The sequence below is a fragment of the Cupressus sempervirens genome, chromosome 10 (assembly GCF_028749045.1).
Source record: "Cupressus sempervirens isolate cs-2001-9-10 chromosome 10, ASM2874904v1, whole genome shotgun sequence".
Classification (NCBI taxonomy): domain Eukaryota; kingdom Viridiplantae; phylum Streptophyta; class Pinopsida; order Cupressales; family Cupressaceae; genus Cupressus; species Cupressus sempervirens.
Window position 1 is genome coordinate 340571315 of NC_143127.1, and position 21918 is coordinate 340593232.

The window sequence follows — 21918 nt, forward strand, 5'->3', positions numbered from 1 at the left end:
CAATGACCAAGGTCCAATTATGTCAATCAGCCTCTCTTTTTGAAAGATTTAACTAAAATCAAGAGAACATTGAACTGCCTATCTAATCAGAGCATTTGTGAAATAGAAAAATACCATCCAAATCAACATTTGGGACATGAACCATGAAGCCCAACTCCATACTTTCCATTTTCAGCAAAGAGATGAATCCTCATGCACAAAAAGTGTGAAAACTAATAGCCAAATAAGTGATAAGTGCATCAAACAACTATTGCACTAGTTTCTATAAAGCTTCATTCATCTTCTCTGAGTCCCAAATATGACACTCTACTAAGCATGGGAATTTCAAAAAAATAACCTTTGAATGACAAGATTCAAATATGGAGCCTTCACAACCAAGATTAGCTAGGCAATTAGCTAGTGTATTGCCCTTCCTCAGAGTACCAGAGAAACAAGTAGCATGAAAAGAGTCAATTAAATCCCAGCATTGTTTAAGGATATAGGTTAGTTTCCAGGCATGAGAAGACAGCGAGAGGCAAAAGAATTTATAATTACCTAAGAATCACCTTTGATATGGATGGAGGAAACATTACATCTCTTAGCCAAAACTAGACATGCCAATCGGGCTTGAGCTTCTGCAAGGTTTTTAGTGCAATTTGGTAAAACATCTACTTCGATTGCAACTACTTCACATTGCCAATTCCTAATACAAGCACCCAAGCCTAACTTACCAGGGTTCCCATGAGAGCAACCATCAAAATTTAACTTTAGAAAATTTCTAGAAGGTGGAGACTATTTGATATGAAGTCGATTTGATTGATGATTAGAATTCCAGTTTGGGGATAAAATTGGAGGCAACTTTATTTTTTTCCACAATTTTAAAAGTAGATAATCCCAAGAAGATACTGAAAAACTATTCACACAATTGGATATATTTGCACTCACTCTTTCTGAAATTGCATTCTCAATCCACAGATTCTACGTATAATTTTTCATTACAAAAAATGATCTTGTTGTGCTCCAACCAGATGGCCCATACCACAACAATCGAGATGCACTTCAAAATACATGTAAATAGAGATCCCAAAAACACATCTGGCTAAGATTGAAATAGGACCCAAAGACATTTTAGAAGAGGTAAAGACATTTGAAGCTTGTTCAACACAAAAACCCAACATTGATAAGCAAAAGGACACTGAAGAAGAAGGTGATATGTAGTTTCCAGCTCCTTGTTACATAATTTGCAAACAAAATATTCAGCAATACCTAGCCTGAACGACCGTTTGCTAGTGAGTATCCTTTTTCTAAGGGCTAGCCAAGCAAAACATCTAGCCTTCGGCAACACAATAGAGTTCCAGCAAAAGGAAAAAGCTCTAGACTTCTTGCTTGAATTATCTATTTGTCGAAGACAATAATAACCTTCCTAAATTGAGTAATCACCACCTTTGGATTGGGTTCATCTAACTATATCTTCCCTATTAGAAACAAAAACAATTCTTTCAACAAGAAAGTCCCTCAAACAAAGGATACTTGGCTGAATAAGATGTGTTGGAGGTTCTTTCCACATAACACTTCTTGAATTAATTTCAACTACCAAAACATAAACCCAAAAAGAGGAGCCCCACTCAGCTTTTAGGACTTGGTGTGCTTCATCCAACTTTTCTTGTCTACATAGAGGGGGGAATCCATTCCATGAATCTTCCCAAAATTTTACTTTCTCCGCACCATGGATTTCCCAAGTAACATAATTATAAACAATATCCTTTGAAGACATCATAAAATTCCATATGGCTGAACCTAAAGGAGGATTAGACAAAGTAAAGATTCTGACAAGACTTGGAGGATCTAAGTATTTTTCTTGCATGATTGAACACCATTTTGCATCAGATTTCATATACATTTTCCACACAAGCTTGCCTCCAAAGCCTTATTTATAGTAGCAATATCATGCAACCCAACACCCCTAGATGCCTTGTCATGAGCCATTTCAAGCAAAGAAACAAGAGGAAGCTTCTTTTTATCTAATTAATTTCCTTTCCATATAAAATCTCAAATAATCTTTTGGATTTGCAAGACTATAGAAGAGGGAGCATTAAGAATTGACAAGTAATAGTTTTGGATAGTTATTAGGACAACTTTAACTAGCAAAATATGACCTGACAAAGATAACCATCTAGCTTTCTAGGCTAAGATCCTAGCCCCAATTCTGTCAATGATAGGAAGCCAAAAAGTCATCTTGTTGCTTCCCATAAAAAAAGGGATGCCTAGATATACTGACGGGAGTTGAACCACAAAGAAGCCCAAAGTTGAAGAAATCCTCTGTGCTACTACATCATTAGTGTTGAAAACAAAAATTTTAGATTTGTTGGCATTGATTATCTAAGCATAAACTTTTGAATATAGGTCCAAGGCATACTTAATATGTGTAGCTTCCTTTACAGTTAACTTACCAAAAAGAAGAGTATCCTCAGCAAAACAGGAATGGTAACTATAATAGATGTATGAGGAATCAAAATTCCTTGCCATAAGCCCAATTGTGAAGATCTATTGATGAATCTTCTGAAACCATCATCCATAAGAATAAATAAAACTCGAGATATCGGATCACCCTGACGAATCCCTTGAGAAGAGGGTAAAAAACCAATTGACTTGTCATTAATAATGACTGAAAACTAGTCACCAAAAATACAATTTATGATCCTCATGTATATAGCTTTGGTAATCAATTTATAAATCATGTTGCATAATGAGATAGGTGTAAGATCAGCAAAAGAGGCTGACTACTTAACTTTTGGAATATTAGTTGAATTGAAGCTCCTAATCATCTTGGCATTCCTTCTCGACTCTTTTACCACTGCTAATAAATTAGAACGAATAAAATCCCAACATTTTTTTATAAAAAAGACCTATAAATCCATCTGGACCTAGGGCTTTTTGGGTGGGAATGAAGATACTACTTTTTAAATTTCTTCCAATGTGAAAGGGGCAAGTAACATCCTATTATGATCTTCTGTGATAAGAGGGGGAATACAACTAATAAATTCATTAATCAAACTATCATCCATAAGATCCAAATGGGGGCGAGCCAAGAGATTTGTAAAAAAGTGATTACCTTCCTCCTTAATACCATTGTCTTCTTCTATAAGATGACCAAATTTTGAGAGCTTAATTGAAAAAATTGTATTAATAGCCCTTTTAACTCTTGCAGATTCATGAAAAGATTTCGTGTTCTTATCTCCATCTTTTAACCATAGTTCACAAGACTTTTGTCTCCAATAAATCTCCTCCCTTTTGCAAAGCTCCTCTCATTCTTCTTTCAAGGATTTTTTTTTATGGTATAAATCCAGACTAAGACCTTTTTGAATGATGGCTGAATTTACCTTCTCAAGTTTTCTTGAGACATCTTGTTTTTATTTGAACATATTTTTGGAAATCTTTGCATTCCACTCTTTGATCATCCCTTTCATGTAATGATGCTTTTTAGAGAAATGAAGCATCTTAGGATCCCTATAGGTTAGAGAATTTATCCACCATTGTTTAAAGAGCATAATAAAATTAGGATGCCTGAACCACATGTGTTCAAACTTAAAAGAACTAGACCAATAAAAACCTTGCGATATGTTGTTCTTTGATATCAATAACTGAACTAGAAAATGATCTGATACAACAAAAGGTAAGATTTTAGATTTAAAACTAAAACTCAATAGCTTCCATGATTGTGAAAACAAGTACCTATCCAATCTCTTAGCAATTTCTAAAAAACCAATATGTCAATTAATCCATGTATATAATCCATTCTCAAGAAAAATGTCACTTAAGTTATTATCTTCCACAAACGAAGAAAAATCTTGGATAGTTTTAATAGGCAAACAAATTCCCCCTTTCTTTTTAGACATGGATAGTAGTGCATTGAAATTTGCACCCAAGATAAAATGCATCTCTCTTTCTTGCTGGATAAAATCTATCAGTACAACCCAAAGGATCCTCTTATCATTTGTACACGTGGGACCATATATGTTGAAGAGAAGAAATTTCAAATCAAAATGTTCAACTTTAAATAGCTGCCAATTAGAATCTTGCCCAATAAGATGACCATGAATACTTTAGCATTCCATAAAATTTCTAAACCCCTAAAGGCCCCATGCCCCGCTACATGAACAGAAAGCCAATTAGTCCATTTAGACAATGTCTTATCAAAAATTTTCTCTAATAGTTTAGTTTCTTGAAGAATAATAATATCTCCTTTTGTAGAATTGAGCAACTGCTTGATTCTACCTCTTTTTTCAGAGGCATTGATTCCTCTAATGTTCCACATAATGATCTTCATTGTTGACAAGGAGAACCTCTCATTCTCCTTGTCAAATCTTTTGACTAATGAAAACTTATCATCAAGACTGGATTGAATACCATCATCCACTTCCAATATTGTCTTTTCATATTTCAAATTTCTACCTCTCTTTTTTGGAGTCTTCTCCACTATGGTGACAATAGTAGGGGATTGATCTAATGACAAATGAATTGAGAAGCCAAAATACTCTCTATCCATGTTATTACCATTTTGTTGACTAATTTCTAATTCTTTACCAGTCAGATCCATCACATCTGCATATTCAATTCATTCAAAAGATGGCCTTCTTTAGAGAGATTACTTGTCTTCATGTGAGGTTCTACAAACTCATTGATCTAATAGTACTCTAAAGGAAGCTCCAAATTATTCATATCATTCAAATTTTGAACTTCTTCAAGATTATTACATGCTAACAATTTAGGTTGGATGAGAGCATTCATCTGACAACTGTCGAATGGTATTAGATATAAGGAATCAGTTGTTCCTTCCAATACTACATTTAAACCCTAGGTATTTTCCACATTCACCAATTGAGTCCCATTTGGACAATTAGATTGATTAATAGACATTACATCGTCCAAGTGAATAATTTCCTTTATATAAACTTCTTCCTCAATTGCAATTTCATCAATAAAGTTAGATGCAAAAGTTGTTGACAGAGTTGTGGCCACTTTTAAAAGTTAATGCTGGGGGATCTTCTTACCTTTTAATTCATTGAAAATGTGTAAGAAATGAAGAGGTTTGTTATGGTAGATGAGGTCATGCACTATCATGTCCAGCAGCAATGAAGGGATTTCATTAGGCTCTGAAACATCTAGACCCATCAACAATAATGTAGTCATAGAGCTTGTGCTCACATTTGTATTCTTCCTCCAATAGTGCCTAAAGAAGCACAATAATGCCAAAACTTGAATTAAAAAACTAAAATCATTAGTGGGAATAAAATCTTTTTGAAAAGAAACCATGCCTTGACTAAGAAAAACCTTATCGAAAACCACTAAATCCTGCGTATATGCTTGGAAGAGTTTTGCATTTTCTCATGCACATTTTAGGTGATCTGTGGAATGATCAGAACATATCTCAACATTTGGGGTTTGATCTTGCAAACGGTCCAATGTAAAGTGACCTAAAACAGTCAAATATTTGTCAACAACCTCTGGACTTTGAACCACAATGAGCTGATTCAAGGCATCCCACTTAGATTTGATCATGACACCTGTCAGTTTGGGCCTAGACATGTTAAGTAACAAACAAACTCAAACATCTCTCTGAAGATTTTCATAGGAGATTAAATCATGCTTGATAAAAATTCCAATCTAATTGGCTATAATTTCAATAATGTTGGGATCCTTGTACTCCAATGGTAAAGCCATTAGGTAGATCCAAAAGTTCTTAAATTGGCCTAGGGCATCATTAGATTTAAAATTTGGCATCCAAGAAATGGTGAATAATCCTTGCCCTTTATAAAACAAACACTAATGCTTATGCATAGAGTCTATACATGCCATTGAATCAAATAAACTTATAAAGTAATTGCATTGCAAATCAATGAAAAAATCTTCCTTGACTCCCTCTTAGATGGATCTAGCCCAATCCAAAATAGTTGATAATGGTAGCAGGTTATGGCCAAACATACCTATTAATGCAATGTCTTTAAGGAGAGCAATATGCACCTCAAGGTAATGATCAAAAAAATATTATAGACAAAAATGAAGGCTTCATGGGGGAAGCATTGTTTTATTCTAATTGAGATTCCTTCTTTCTCCAATCAAATCATCAATCCTTGCCCAAGCTTTAGATAATATCGATCATGTTCATGTCTATGTCAGTTTCCCTTAAAGGAATCAACATTACTTGTAACCCCAGATCTGTGCCATGGCATCCCAGAAGAGTCCATCCCTTGCTGCTTCATTGGATAGTGCACTTGCTTTTTCCTTCCAATGGAGATATTATTTGGAAAAGTTAAAAGCCTAGGTCTTTTAATAGATCTATTATTGGGAGACGAAATGAATGAGAGTAGCCATTCTGCATGAATTGATTTGGATGGATGATGATCAATTGGCTCTTAAGGCAATGATCTAGATGAAGAACCTGAGGCTTGGGAATCTCTGCAAATGTCAAAGATCTCTTTCCTCCTAAGTTGATTAAAATCTACATATGGGAGAGGTTGTTGGTGGAACCTATCCCCCCTGTGTGAATCTTTTGCCTCTCTTACCTCTACTAAACCCACACCCTCCTCTACTATGAAATCTCGCTGCTAGCATCTCGCCGTTTTGAAAATTTAATAACCTAATTTTTATTTAATTTTTTAATAATGTAAAAACAATAATATGATCTCCAAATGGATAAACTTTTTCTATAATTTATGAATTATTATCTTATTGACCATTACTAAATGTAATTGAAATAAAAATAAATGAAAACTAAAATCAAACAATAAATTTAATAAGAACAACTTATAAAATTAAACCAAAATTAAAACAACATTATTGTTTGTAAAAATAGATAATTAAAATGATGGGTTATACCATATAATCAATATATACACAAAATTATAATATTGATTTTATGAAATTATGCAAATAATGATGTCAGTAAAACAAATAAAACAACTATTCATGGCTTAACTTCCGATCTATCAAACTTTTATGACAAAAGGATTCATTATTTCTTTTGTTAGTAGGTGTTTACTTTATCTCTAAACAATTGTCCCAGTTTGGCATAGGTTTTGAAAACCTTGCTTCCATTTAATTTTTTTAAAGTCTCACTCTAGAAATCTACATTTCTTTTAGAAGTCTTGGCAAATAGTCTACATGCCCTATATGTGCATAGAGTTTTGCACAAATGTCTACAAACATGCAAGTGCAAACATGCTTGAAGTTTTTGTTTCACTTATTTCTGTCTTTATATATATATATATATATATATATAATTTTTATCCAACTTTAGGAGTAGGAGATGGGAGTGAAACAATGTTTTTGTATCCAATAATTCATAGCTCATAGTAATTGTATTTGCATGTCGTAAGAGGATCAACAAACTCTTTAGAAATGGATTTCCATCTTAAGCCCATTATAGGGCAAGCAAGGAGGATGTTGGCATAATTTTTGGATGGTGATGCTACCCATAGAAATCACATTTTCTTCAAATCTTCTCTCATTTTTGCAATTGTAGTACATATTATATTTGCAATTGTAGTACATATTCTGCACGTACTTCCTACTTTCCATCTGCAAGCACCATTATACATATGTCTGATTCTCTAACTTATACATTTTTTTAAAAAGCTTCTCAAGTTTTAAAAAATAGTTTGGGTTGTTATGTAGCAGCTTTGTTTTCCTTTAAATTTCAGACTAATTTGAAGTGTTTTCTGATTGAGAAATGAAAATGGGATCACATTTAAGTTTTCTACCTTCTTAAAGTTTTTTTTGGTCTCTATACTACAATCCAAAATATAAGTTAAATTGAAGAAACAATGAAGGAATTCTTGCTGGAAATACAATTTTGTTGCATGATTTAAAAAATCCGACTAACACACACTTTAATTATAGGAAGTCTTATTTCAGGGCACAAAGATTTGCAATAAATCATCTTTTTGGTTGTATGCAAGACATTTTCTTGTAGTTAAACATGTTACTTCTCTTGGAAAGCATCTACCTCTATTAAAATTGTGGAGAGATCCGTTGGATGGATTCTTAGCTGGACGCTTGATATTCTTTCTAAGCAAACATCAAATGTTTCGAGTTTTCTGAATAGTGGGCATTGGGTTTTTGTCTATGTACTTGTATGCTTTTATCCATAGAGCAATAAAATTCTGCGCAAGATTCAGTGACCCCAAAGATTTTATTGGAAATCATATTATCCATCTTGACTAGAATAAAAGAAGAGGAGAATCACATACTCTTTAATGAGGCTTAAAATTGTCAAGATCTTAAGGTAATTAAAAAGGCTACCAAGTAATCCCCCAAGGATTGCCATAGGCAGTTCGTCCAATGGAAATTTTAAGTGACCTGGTATCAAACATTATAAGGCCACATTTTTTAGTGTCACAAAAATCTTTGAGTTCCCATCGAAACTCTGCAACTGCTCTTTTGAAAAAAGAGCTCTAAAGAAGAGCATTCTACCACCTGAACAAAGGAACTCAATCAGAGCCTTTACCAACACAAATTCATACTAATATCTTCCTATTAATTCAAAGATAATGACATGTCCTACTCCAAATCTGATCAAATATAATAATAGATAATAATAAATCCGTATAATTAACTCTGCAAAGAGACATACAAAATGTTCAATAACTTTGCTACTTGCAATTGTCTGCATCAAGTGTCTGTCTCTGTGACTTGAAGTTAACATAGCAAGTGTGAAGAAGCTCATAGGTAAATCCGTGATAATAGAAAATTCAGTCTTATAGTAACCATTTTTAATGCAAAATTACAACAAAATTGATCAACCTACAAAATCTCTGTAGCAAGGGAGGTACGAATACAATTATTGTTTCGCATAATTTTTTTTCCAACATATACCAACAGGTATAAGTGTCATTGGTTTATGTTGTTTCAACATATACCTTCACTATCTGTGTATTCGGTGGTAGAAATTATGGATTTTGACGGTGGGTGGACAGGACTTTCAGGGTGGAGTTATATTTATTTTTGTGCAATCAAATCCCCTGACTGTCGATAAAAATGATTTACATTCTATTTATTTGGCAAACTGTTGTACGATTTGTAGAAAGAATGGATCACAATCAACAGATGGAGTTGAAGGGAGCGAAGAGAACGAACATATGACTATGGGCTAGGGCATGCATATATGGTTTTTTTAATTATATACATTGTGCAATTACATGTATCCATGCTGTCCGGATCAGGTTAGAGGATATAATAAATGAATACGTTAGTAGTACAACTAAGCATATCTTGACCACGAAAATATTTCTATTTTAAAATAGAAATTAGAAAGTTGATTGCTTTCTGTGCAGCCCACTCAATCCTACGCTTTTTAAAGAGACAAATTGAGATGCTGAATCAGCGAATTCCTTGGCTGCCAAATGTTTGTCCGTTTTATCTTTCTTCTCAAAGTAGTTTGGAAATTTGGTAGGCAATATGACACAGGACACATCCATTATAGATAAGATAGTGTATTTTTTATGCTCGAGATGCGATTAAATGATGAATTTTGAGGTCGATAGTAGGGCTCGGAGTTTTGGTGGGGAAGTAAACTAAAATTTTGTTTCGTTTTGTTTTGTTTTAGTGCAGGCTGACGCGTAGAGGCCCCGACTGGAGTGGACAGTACCAGAATAAAAATGCCTTAATTGCTCACCAAAAATTGGCCATTATAGACCCTTCTTCTGGCCGTGGAATGGGCATTTTGTACAGATGGGGGAAGGGGGTTTTGTTTGTGCTGCAACTTAGTGCTGACAGGAAGTTGTTGGAAATTAAACGTCAACGTCTGCAGATTGTCCTTGAGCCCCGCGCCCATCTACTCTGTCAGGTCATGGCAGGCATTCATTTTTGGTAGGTGAAATTTTGAATTTGAACGTTGAGAGGGAAAGGAAGAATGTGACAAAAGGAATGTTTCAACATTCATTCATTTAGTAGAGTGCAGATCAAGCAGATCAGAGAGAAGTTGCAGAGTTGAGCAGAGAAGGAAGAAGGAAAGAAGTAAGTGCTTGCAGTTGCACGTGCTTCCCTTTGTTCACTCCGTAAATTTGTCATTGTTAGATTCGTCCTGTAGAAGCAGTGATTGCTCCAGGCACCATTGTATGCAGCCATTAGAGCTGTAAGTTTAAGGTTTAAAGTTTAAAGTTTATTAAAAGCTTGAAGTTTTAACTTTTTAGGGTTTTTTGGTTGAAGCCGAATGCTCCTAGGTTTTGTAATAGTTTAAATCTCATTTGAATAGAAAAGAAAGTAGGCATACTTGAATCTATTGATCTTCCCTTGTATGTTGCATTTGATTAATTTGTTTAAAAGCTTAAAGCTTTGGCTCTCTGGTTTTAATGGTGAAAGCATTCATGTTAAAATCTCTTAAGTTATAATTTCTCAGTTGGAGCCAAGCTTACTCGACATCTATTGTTGCCGAGCATTTCTTTTGGAGCCGAGCATACTCGGCATCTATTGCTACCGAGCTCCTCTTTGTGCCGAGTTCACTCGGCCCCTGTTGCCTGTCACTCGGCACCATCAAGTGTCGAGCAAGTGCCGAGTAAATCTGGCACTCGACACCTTCCTGTGCCAAGCACTTTTCTTCAAGTGCCAAGCAACCTACCACTCGGCACCATCAAGTGCCGAGTAAAATTGGCACTCGGCACCTTCATGTGCCGAGCAACTTTTAAGTGCCGAGCAAAGTTTTTAAGGTTAGAGTTGTGAGTTTAAGTTTGATTTTGATTGATATTTCTCACAAAAGTCATCCCAAAAAATCGGTGCCACAAATTTTGCTGCTCAAATGTACGCATACTATTTGTATCTAGATAAGCATGGGGTGATTGCGTGGAAGGAAGAAGAATATCTCCAGGCATGAAAAATGCTAACAGCAGGCACTTAAATGGAGAGGGAATGGCTAGCTCCTGCAGAAGATTTGATTAATATTTCCCCAACATATGTATTTGGAAAAGCACTAAATTTGAAATAGAAATTGTTGAGGAGAAAACATTTTTATCAGCATAAGCAAATGGTAAATCCCCAAATATGAAGCCATCACTTTTGCAGTTTTAAGAAATGATCGAGCTGTCCAATTGCAAGGATATGGGTAGGAATATCTGCAACATCCGTGAACGGCTAATGCGTCAATGGAAAGACAAATATATACTCTGAAAATTTGAAATGGAGAAGAAATGCTGACACAGCTATAAAGGAACAAGAGAAATCATTAGTGTCGATTATCACTCACAAATTCTACTGTTTCAGCCACAACAACAAATCCAACAACACTAGAAGAATGGCACTATCCCTTTCAGTGCTTCGTTCTGCTGGTAGTCACCCCGAAAACACCATTGACAAAGACCAAATGCCTGTAACGAGAATAGAAAGAACTCCTCAATTGCGACGGTTATTATTATTATTAAATTTAATATTTGTATCCAGTAATTACATTAATGACATACTGCAGTACTGCAGGACAATTAATGACAAGTGGTCATGTTTGTATCTTTACAATTTTATTGAATTTTTTCAAACCAAAATTATTTTTTCATTTCCTTTTTCCCTCATAGCAAATAAGATTTTCAATATATAGTATTTTTTAAATTTTACAAATATGTTAAAATTATCAAACACTGGTTAATACAAGTAGACTTAAAAAATTTGCAAATCTGATTGGTTCCTTCAAACTAATATTCGATCAAGCGAATCCAATAGTTACACCAATAATAACTAAATCTTTAAATTGAATCATGGACATCTATAATCAATCTCCAACATCCAACTATAGATGCCCCAAACTCAATACAAATTAGTATATATATAACTGATGTGTCAATTTGAGGGGATCGATAAACATAACATCCTAGTAGGTAATTATTGATAGAATATTCAAATATTAAATAACAAATCAACTCTATTTGATTATTGCTATATTGAATTATCTAATTGTTCGATAAGGAGAAGTGTCTCTAAAAGGAAACCTTTTCATCTCATACGGCATTCAAACTCATTCCGACGAAAGGGGAAGAAAAATCTATAGGTCTACAATACTAAGATTTTAGGAATTGTTAATCACAGTAGACAATACTTTCAAAGTTTGGCAATATTAAGTTTGCTAATCATTGGGTAATGCCCCTTGTACGATCCTTCTAGTGCACCACCATATATCTTTTCTGGTGATCGTGCTCCTTGAAGTCAATGGGAGAGGCCAAAATAGTTCAACACGACACTCACATACTCCCATGTTGCAGTCTTCTTGGCCTCGCCTCCATAAAGGATGGGTTTGGGTTGGTCCCTAGTGGCTCTTTTTGCTACCCTTGATGCACACTGACCTTCTGTACACAAAGACCCTAAATGGTGTTTCCCTTACCTGGATTTAGCTATTTCTCTATGCAAGTCAGCGGGAGTGAAAGTGACAGATGATGCTACTAACACCTTTGCTGATGGTTGGGCTCTTCCTAAACCATCTACCAAACCCACAAAATTCTGGGATTCCGATAATAAAGACTCTGCCTCGACTAGCTTACAGCCTAAAGGCTTTATTTATTTTATTAAAGTATTTTTTGATGGATAGTTGTCTTATCTGATTGTCTGTCGATAGTGGCCCCTTTTTTGTATATATGTATTTTTAATATGTAATTAATAGGAAAGATCTATTGATCAAAAAAGAGTCTAGCAATAATGTAGAAAAGATTATATAATATAGAAGATATACAATTAGCATTTATACAACTCTAATTAGCAAAAGATAAGAATAGTGTTGTCAAAAACTATTTCCTTATAATAAATTTTACAATTCTTGAGCCCAAATCAATAAAAAGAACTACCAATACATAGGGTCATAAGTATACCAAGAGATTACATTAATAAGGACTTAGAATCGTATCGGAAAATATATATCTTTCATTCCCTACATGCATTCAACTACTCAAAATGTTGAGAAAGAAAAGGGCGTCATGCATAAGGAGAATAAAAAGCCCAAAGTGAAGTGGACATTGTGAAGAATACATATGTTACATTCAATGTTATATATCAGCGGAGAAGTTACAGTAAGGTATTCGTTAAACAGAAGATTGATTCCATATTCTCTCTATCAATATTGAACTGCGTGAGTAAACTAGCTACAAACGCTCAAAGCCATAGCCATATCTAGATAAGAACATTGACTGGAGAGAAGAACACACATATTTTACTCATAAGTAGGAATAGATATATGTTCAACGAAATATATAAATGAACATAGAGATACAGGCAACATATAAAATGAAGGAAGAGTATAGAGCATGTATTGTGAGTGGAAGGTCGTCAGCAGGTTTGACGACAAAGATTAGAAAGATTATTCAATTAACTTCCATCGTATATGAAGAAGGTTAAAGTCAAAATGAATCATAATAGAACCGCTGACATATTTAGATACTTATCCCAATCATCATTTACATAGAAAACATCTCAACACAAGGCTATAACTCAACATAGGGATATCGTCATTAGCGATAAGATAGAGTTATGCTTACGATAAAACTAATAATTACTATCATAAACCAATATAAAGATTCATCATCCAACATATTGGCTACAGGAAATAGTGAAGACAAAAAAAAATATAATCCAATATTTGAAATGACAAGTAAAAGGGTTCATCATCAAACAATCTGGTAATGTTACCATCCAATAGAATAGTGGAACAAAGATATTGGTAGCTGTAGAGATAAAAAACTTACGAGATTTTATCACCACGCATTGAGCTAAAATACTTATACTGAAACATCAAATAGTGGGACATATCATCAACAATAAATAGAGTAGAATACATGATGGTAGATATAATTGTATCACTCTCAGTACACACTGAGGTGGTAACAGAAGTACATACTCAAAAGATCAAAAACAACAATGATTTGATTTATCTATTTGTTCACTATATCTTCAAAGAAAGAGAATATATACAAGTTTATAATACCAGATAAGGATTAGAGAGCTACCAAGTTAATACCCTTCTACAACTCATTCATATAGTCATCCAATATTTAGAAGAATATAATTTTGAGAAGGAAACAACACAGGTAATATCGATCAACCTTCCATCATAAGCTATTATATTAGATAACATAAGAGTGCAAAATTCAAGTAATTTAGCTAATATAGTGAGAGGGGATATTACACTAACTAAATGCCATGTAGAAACATACCAATAGAATCTGCAATTCTGTTAAGTAATAATCCACCTCTTCGCTTTCCCTTTCCTATTGATTTTTACCAGCATAAATAAGAATATTGTATTAGAATGCCACAATGGAGTTAGGGAAGAAAATGATAATGTGAATCAAGTACTCAATATTACGTGCAGTTAAAAATTCCAAATTCTACCAAAGGGTTTTAAATGCATATTAGAAGAATTCACATTTTACAATATTTTTGGGGTTCGTATCTTGTGTGGAGTAATATACTATAAGAACAAATACAGTGTTAAAAATAGTAATTGTTTTTAGATTATTAGGTTTAGGTTTAAGTTGTGTTGGCTTAAGTATTTTCCAGAAATTTGAGTCAGCTGTAGTATTTTCCAAAAGTTTGTAGATATTTTGTCTTGTCCGCTAATGTTAGATCTCTTTAGAATATTGTAAACTTGCCTATAAGGGTGAATTGAATACAATATATTTTTATTGTGCTGTAGCACATTGTATTCTGTGTGTTCTTATTTTTGTATATCTCTTCCCACCCATCAAAGTGGTATCAAAGCCCAAGGTTAAAGATCATGGAAAGATAAAGATTTCAGAGCACAAGGGTCAAATCCTAGAGAGTTGAAGACTACAAAGTCAATGGCTGAAAAATGCTGGTAAGATTTGAGCTTGTGTGAAGCTTTGTTAATATTTTGTCTTGAGAAGTAAAGATAGCAAATGGAAATGTAGATAAGGCTGAAAATGAATGGTTTTTTATAGTTATAATTTTATGAAGAGGAAAATGCATGACTCGATTTGTTTCAGATGTGTTATTATACTAGTTTGCAGAAAATGAATGAAGGAAGTTTCATGTGTATTAATTTCTAAAAGGGGTAAATATTTATTTGTGACAAAAGCTTTGAAGAAGTTCATAAATAAATCTTGATAGGATACAATAGTGAGTTGTTGAAAAAGGATAAAGTGTGTTTAATCTCTTTTATTTCAATGGACAAAAGGGTTAATGAAATATATTAGTGTCACAACACATGGAGTATTTTTCCATTTTAGTTTATTTTGTCCATCCACCTTTCACAAGGTGTATCAGAGTTGTCCTAGGTTTCTATAAGTGGTATTAGCCAACATAAGACAAATAGAATTTTTTAAAATTATCTAAACATAAATGTCTTCTATAACCTAACCCTATTCAGTAATCCTCTTGGAATTTCTAGAATCATCTATTATGCCTTTACATTTCATTTGAGGGGAAATTACACATTCCAACACTCCCCCCTAATTTCAACCTTAAATGTTGTTGGATACAAATCCAAATCTTTTCTTTTGCTTGATGCCAAAAGCTAAAAGCTAATTTCCAATAATTTTCTTATCCATTAATGCCTTCATGAATAGTGTCTTCCAAAGTTGCGGCCTTTACCAACAATTTCCTCTTTTCACAAGATCCATTGATAATTTTTCCTCATCTGTCACAAATGCTAATGACAAGGTTCACTAACAACTTTTTGCCTCTTTGATTCCTTGCTTTAATATGTTTCCCAATGCTACTACATTCCTTCTTACACTTGAACATTTGTACCTAAATAAGCCTTTGATCACTCCTGTAATTCTTTGCCAATTTGATCCATAGCTCCATCCACAATCTATTTCTATAAAATTTGACATAAAATCTTTTTGCACTCTCTATTCAAACATGTCTTATAATAATGATTTTTGAAGCCACAAATATTACAATGATGTATATCCCAACATCTATCCTTTGTATGCCCTTTCCTATTATAGTGTGAATATTGCACAATCTTTTTGTCTTCAATAAATTCTTTTGAACCTTTATTCATCTTTCCACTGCTTGCATCATATCCAAGACCTACACATTTTGGCCTGACTATCGTCTCAATTAGATTCCTTAATCCCTATTCATCCTTTCTTAGATCTTTACCTTTGAAACTTATTCTTTCCATAATCTTCAAACCAATATTGTCATTATAATAGCTAGAAGTTCTATCAATACAATTTTCATGTTCATCATTACACTCTATTTTGCAAACAACTTCACCAAAATCACATTTCTCAATCCTATAATCACTCAAATCATTTGTGTCATATGATACATTGCATACAAATGGTTTCACATTCAAACATTCTTTCCCTTGCTTCATAATAGATAATTCCTTCTTTAACATACTATTTTCCTCATCCAATTTCTTCACATTATCTTCTCAAACTTTGTTGTTTTTCTTAGCATCATCAAACAAATTTAACTTTTCTTCTAATTCTTTATTTTTCTCTCTAAGCTTACATGTTTCTTTCACCTGCCAGTTATGCAATTCTTCCACAAATTTTAGCCTATCCTCTAGCTCTTCAATTGCCTCTATACGAACACTAATTTCATTTAACAATTTAGATTTTTCTTCTCTCATTTCATTTCTTACTTTTTCAAATTCCTTTTGCAAAATATCTTTTCCACACACTAATCTTTCATTTTCTTTCTTCACCATCACTAATTCTTCTTCGAAATTATTTCTCTTCTATTTCTGAACTCTACAAGTTTTTCCCATTGAAATCAACAATTTAACACACCTTACTCTTTCTTTTAGATAATTCTAAATGTCTTTTTACTTCCAAATTTCTAATTAAATCTTCAAACAACTTGAAACAAACTCTTTAAATAGCTAGACTCCTCACAATATTCTTTAGCTATCATAATTTCTCAAATGCCATTAAATAATTATAAGAATTCACACCATGCCTTTTATTCTTTCCTCTGTCATTTCTTTCGTTAACAGATCTTTCCACTAATTTTGTTGTTCTCAAGAATGTGCTTTCTTGCCGACTTGCCCTCTTTCCTGCTCAATACTTGATGTGCAATCTTCTTCAAAACAACTATCTTTCTCATGACAGAAACAATCCTCCACCATTTAGCAACACCAACACACCACTTGCTCTTTTATCACAATCTGAAAAGTTGGTAGAGTTTAGAAAGAGAAGACAAATAAGTAAGAAGAAGAATTAGTGATGGTGAAGAAAGAAAATGCAAGATTATTGTGTGAGAAAGATATTTTGCAAAAGGAATTGGGAAAAGTAAGAGATGCAATGGGAGAAGAAACATCTAAATTATTAAATGAAATTAGTGTCCATATAGAGGCAATTAAAGATCTAGGGGATAGGCTACAATTTGTGGAAGAAGTACATAATTGGCAGGTGAAGGAAACATGCAAACTTAGAGAGCAGAATAAAGAATTGGAAGAAAAGTTAAATTTGTTTGATGATGCTGAGAAAAAAGAACAAAGTTTTGGAAGAAAATGTGAAAAAATTGGAAGAGAAAAATTATATGTTAAAGAAGGAATTGTCTACTTTGAAACAAGCAAAAGAATGTTTGAATGTGAAACCATTTGTATGTGATGAAACAAATGATTTGAGTGATTATGAGATCAAGAAATGTGATTTTGCTAAAGTTGTTTGCAAAAAGTAGTGTAATGATGAACATGAAAATTATATTGATAGAACTTCTAGCTATTATAATGACAATATTGGTTTGAAGATTATGGAAAAAATGGGTTTCAAAGGTAAAGGTCTAGGAAATGATGAACAAGGATTGAGGAATCCGACTGAGATACAATTAGGCCAAAATGTGAAGGTCTTGGATATGATGCAGGTAGTGGAAAGATGAATAAAGGTTCAAGAGAATCAATTGAAAGCATAAAGATTGTGCAATGTTCACACTGTAATAGGAAAGGGCATACAAAGGATAGATGTTGGGATATACATCCTTGTAATATTTGTGGCTTGAAAAATCATTATTATAAGACATGTTGGAATAAAGAGAGCAATAAAGATTTTATGGCAGGTTGCATCAAATTGGATTGTGGATAGAGCTATGGATTGAATTGGAAAAGAATTTATGAAATGATCAGAGGTTTATTCAAGTACAAATGTTCAACTATGAGAAGAAATGCAACAGCATTGGTAAACAGATTAGAGCAAGACATCAAAGAGGCAAAAGGTTACTGGCATTTGTGACAAATGAGGAAAGATTATCAGTGGATCTAGTGAAAAGAGGAAATCATTGGTAGCCAATCGCTTACAAAATATTTGTAGAAATTAAAGGCTACAACCTTGAAAGACAGTACTCGTGCATAAAAAAAAATTTGAAGATTACATGACACATTGGAATTTGTATGCAACAATATTTGATAGTAGAAATTAGGGGGGAGTGTTAGAAATAGTAATTTCTGCTAAGAATTAATTATTTGTCATTAGATGTTTATAGATTATTTGGTTTAGGTTTATGTTGTGTCGGGTAAAGTATTTCCTAGAAGTTTGAATTAGCAGACGTATTTTCTAGAAGTTTATAGATATTTTTTCTTGTCAGCTAATGCTAGATCTCCCTAGAATATTGTACACTTCCCTACAAAAAGGTACTATGCATTCATTTGAAATCACAGTGAATTGAATACAATATAATTCTATTGTGTCGTAGCACATTGTGTTCTGTGTGTTTTTATTTTTGTGTGCCTATACCCACCCATCATACAGTATATAAATTATCTTATCAAATATCTAAAAGTAACTTCTTCAATAACAGTTGACATTGTGAGTTTTTTTTTAATTTAAGAAACATTAGAGTTTTACTCTAGTTTATTATACTATTGAGGCTCATGAAAACTTTTTAAAACATTTTTTATAAATTCATATGTAACTAATTGATGTAATCTACTAATTTAATAAATGAGAATATCTAGAAGCATAATTTGGAATAATAATAATGAACTGCTTTATGAATGCTGAAATAGGGATGTTATCCAAATGAAACTACGTGTCAAATATTAGGAAATCAAAATTTTGGCTACCTGCACAATGTCTCTGCCTCTCTTTCATCAATCTAAAGATTTTTCTTGCAGTAGGCCAAATACAGAACAAGAAAAATGTTTAAGAAGCGAATATAAAATCTTGACTATCTTCTCTCGTGCAGTCCTATTATAAACAAAATATTCACAAATAATCAATCTCTCTCATAGTAGAGGATCATTGTATTTCCTACACAGATTGCTATAAATAAAAATTTATCTAAGAATGTATGGGATGTGCCCTAATTAGCGTTGTACTACCAAATTCAATTTGATGCAAGTACCAAAAGTAGACCATAAGCAAAATGCGAGGTCAGATATTTAGAAAAAAAAAACTCACAGTATTTTAAATTAGTACAAACATTGAACCAACCCCAACTCTTCTATGGTTTCTAAGTATTCTATGAAAATTAGCTTAAAAGACCTTACATGATGATCTATGCACTAAAATCTTTTACGAATGTACACCTCAGAACATGCAACCAAACTCTAATTGCCAAATTTTCCTCTTTTCCATGCTATGACATGAGATACACAGACAGGTGGATGCCCATAGCAATATAACAGTGTGGAGAAACTTAGGGGAAAAAAATCTACAAATCTCTATGAAAGCCCTCCTTATAGAAGATGTGAATAAATACAGGGGGCAAGTGGATTGTCTTAGAAATGGCATTTGTCAAACCTTTGTTAATTTCTCTAATATTTTGATGAATAAATAGAAAAGACAACTACAAAAAATCTAGTAAGCCAATTAGAATAAGAAACTTAAATATTTAAAAACTATTTTAATACAATTATTTCATCAGACCATTATTTAGGTTAGTAGTGCACAATTTTTGAAGAACAAACTAATACTCAAATTGCTATCAAAACCTTTAATCTCCTCCTTAACGGCAGGGCTAAATATCATTAGATTTAATAGTTCAAACACAAATTATCCAAAAAATAAATAAAAGATACTGAAATCACTTGTGAATAATTTTTAAAAGACTAATTTTGATACGAGTCTGAAGAAGGGAAAAACCCTAACTAGTCTAAAAGTGCAGAAAATCTAGTTGCTTTGTAGGATGATTAATGTGAGCAAATATTTAGAAACGCTAATCAGTCGGGAATTCGATATCTCCTGGTAGAGTGCCAAAGCACTTCCATACAAGTAGATCTATCGAAAAAACTGCATATTTTTCACTGAACAAATAAACTCAGGGAAAGAGAAGAGCACTACAATGCGTACCCGGTATTGGAGAACTCGAAGAAAATCCCTGGAAAAATGATGAAGCTCGACATCTGCACCGCATAAATGGAGAGCTCATGCGCTTTTATTTATCAAACCTTTCCTCCGCCTAGCCGTCGCTTTCGCTATTTTGTTCAGCTCTATTCTTTCTCTGTCCATCTGAAATCTCGGAATCCTAACCTGCCTGAAGAAAAACTTCTAAGTTACAGAGAGATTTACAGAGCACGGTGAACCTAAGTCAAAATAATGAAAACTATGAAAAGCTTATGAAGTTACACAAATCGTAGAAATTACAGAAAATACTGAAGAAGAAAAAAAGATCTCGTGATAAAATGTTTCAAAGACCTTACGAAATTACACATTATTATGAAGAAATCACAAAGCATAAGGAAAATACTGAAAAATAGAAAGATCCTATGAAAATATCGCAAAGCCTCAGTTAAATTTTGAAAAATACAAAGAGCTTGTAAAATTAATCTTCAAGAAAAGCTTGTGAATTTACACAGAATTTTACAGGGACCGCTTAGGGCAAGGGAAAAAAATGAAAAATAGAAAGAGGATATGAAAATAACCTTTAAAAAGTTTGTAACATTAGAATCCTTAGAAATGCTGAAACATACAAAGAGCTTGTGATATGACCCTGAGGAATACTTGTGAAATTACAGAGAAATTGAAAGAAATCGCAGAAACCAGGTTAAATACAGGGACTGGTTATGATCCCTAACCTCTTCAACGCAGCCCTAAGTTAGGTTTTAGGTTTTCTCCTCTGATAGAGTAAAGTTGCCCAAATTTTCTTTGGAAAGTGTTGTACGGAATGATGAAAACAAGAATCTCGAGGTCTACATAATGGACTCCAAGCTTTCCGGATTGAATCGTGGCCTTCCACGATAGGAAATGGGCGCATTCAATTGACGGCCGAAAAGAGAATACATGGACTCAGTTGACGGCAGGGAAGAAGTTGATATGCGAGGGAGGCTTCATCTGTTAATAGGCGCAGTCGGTTCACCCTCAAAATGAAGTGGAATTAATGTCTGAGAGGAATTATTGTTATTTGTCGATAAGTACACATTCGGATGTTCCCCTCGATTACATCCATTCCTTCGCAATGAAATACGGCAATTGAAATGATTGATTTAATCCTTGTGAGATGAATGTGAGAATGCATTCCGAAGTATCTGTGAAATAAATGTGAAGGCCCTTTCAGAACGCGAGAGCCATTCTGATTAGACGTTTGCTTCGTCCATTGACTGGCCTTTCGTGGAGAAAACCGTTTTAAGGAAGCCCTCTAAGCGACAATGTGAAATGGATCTGAAATGATTCGTTTTCTTCTTGTGGATCCACGAATTCGTTGCCTCTCGCTAGTAGTTATAGTTATAGTTAAACAATGGCTTATGGTAAAAAGTTCTAAACAAATAATAATTGGGCGTTTAGTTTTAGATTTTAGAATTGCAGTGGCCTAAAAATATTTCTTTTATGTCTTAAAATAATTTTAAAATATGTTTGTAATATTTAATTTCTTATAATTAGGAGAAGAGTACTAGTAAGTGAATGTATTCTAATAAGCACATACTTCATATACACTTTCAATCTTCTAAAAATATTTTATAGATGTCTAATAATTTATAAGTTCTTGTTTTATATAAGACACAATTAATTTTCTCATTAGCCCCTTATCAACATATGTTAATTCAGACTTAAAAAGACA

At 33.4% G+C, this 21918-nt stretch overlaps 1 protein-coding gene across 12 annotated transcripts in view; it reads right to left on the bottom strand.

Annotated features, from left to right (window-relative positions):
- The window catches only part of LOC149533980 (uncharacterized), a 48095-nt gene extending 26537 nt beyond the window's left edge, over nt 1-21558 (bottom strand). For 2 of the 12 annotated variants that reach the window (XM_089803688.1, XM_089803689.1), the window contains exons 1-3: nt 20939-21547; nt 20214-20397; nt 14157-14210 (exon numbers count right to left, since the gene is read on the bottom strand). In XM_089803688.1, coding sequence (XP_089659814.1) covers nt 14157-14210; nt 20214-20292 — 133 coding nt within the window. In that variant the 5' untranslated portion in view covers nt 20293-20397; nt 20939-21547. Of the gene's footprint in view, nt 1-14156; nt 14211-20213; nt 20398-20785 lie in introns of all 12 variants that reach the window. The other 10 variants (XM_089803691.1, XM_089803690.1, XM_089803685.1 and 7 more) reach the window with 9 other exon arrangements.
- Between the last annotated feature and the right edge of the window lie 360 nt (nt 21559-21918).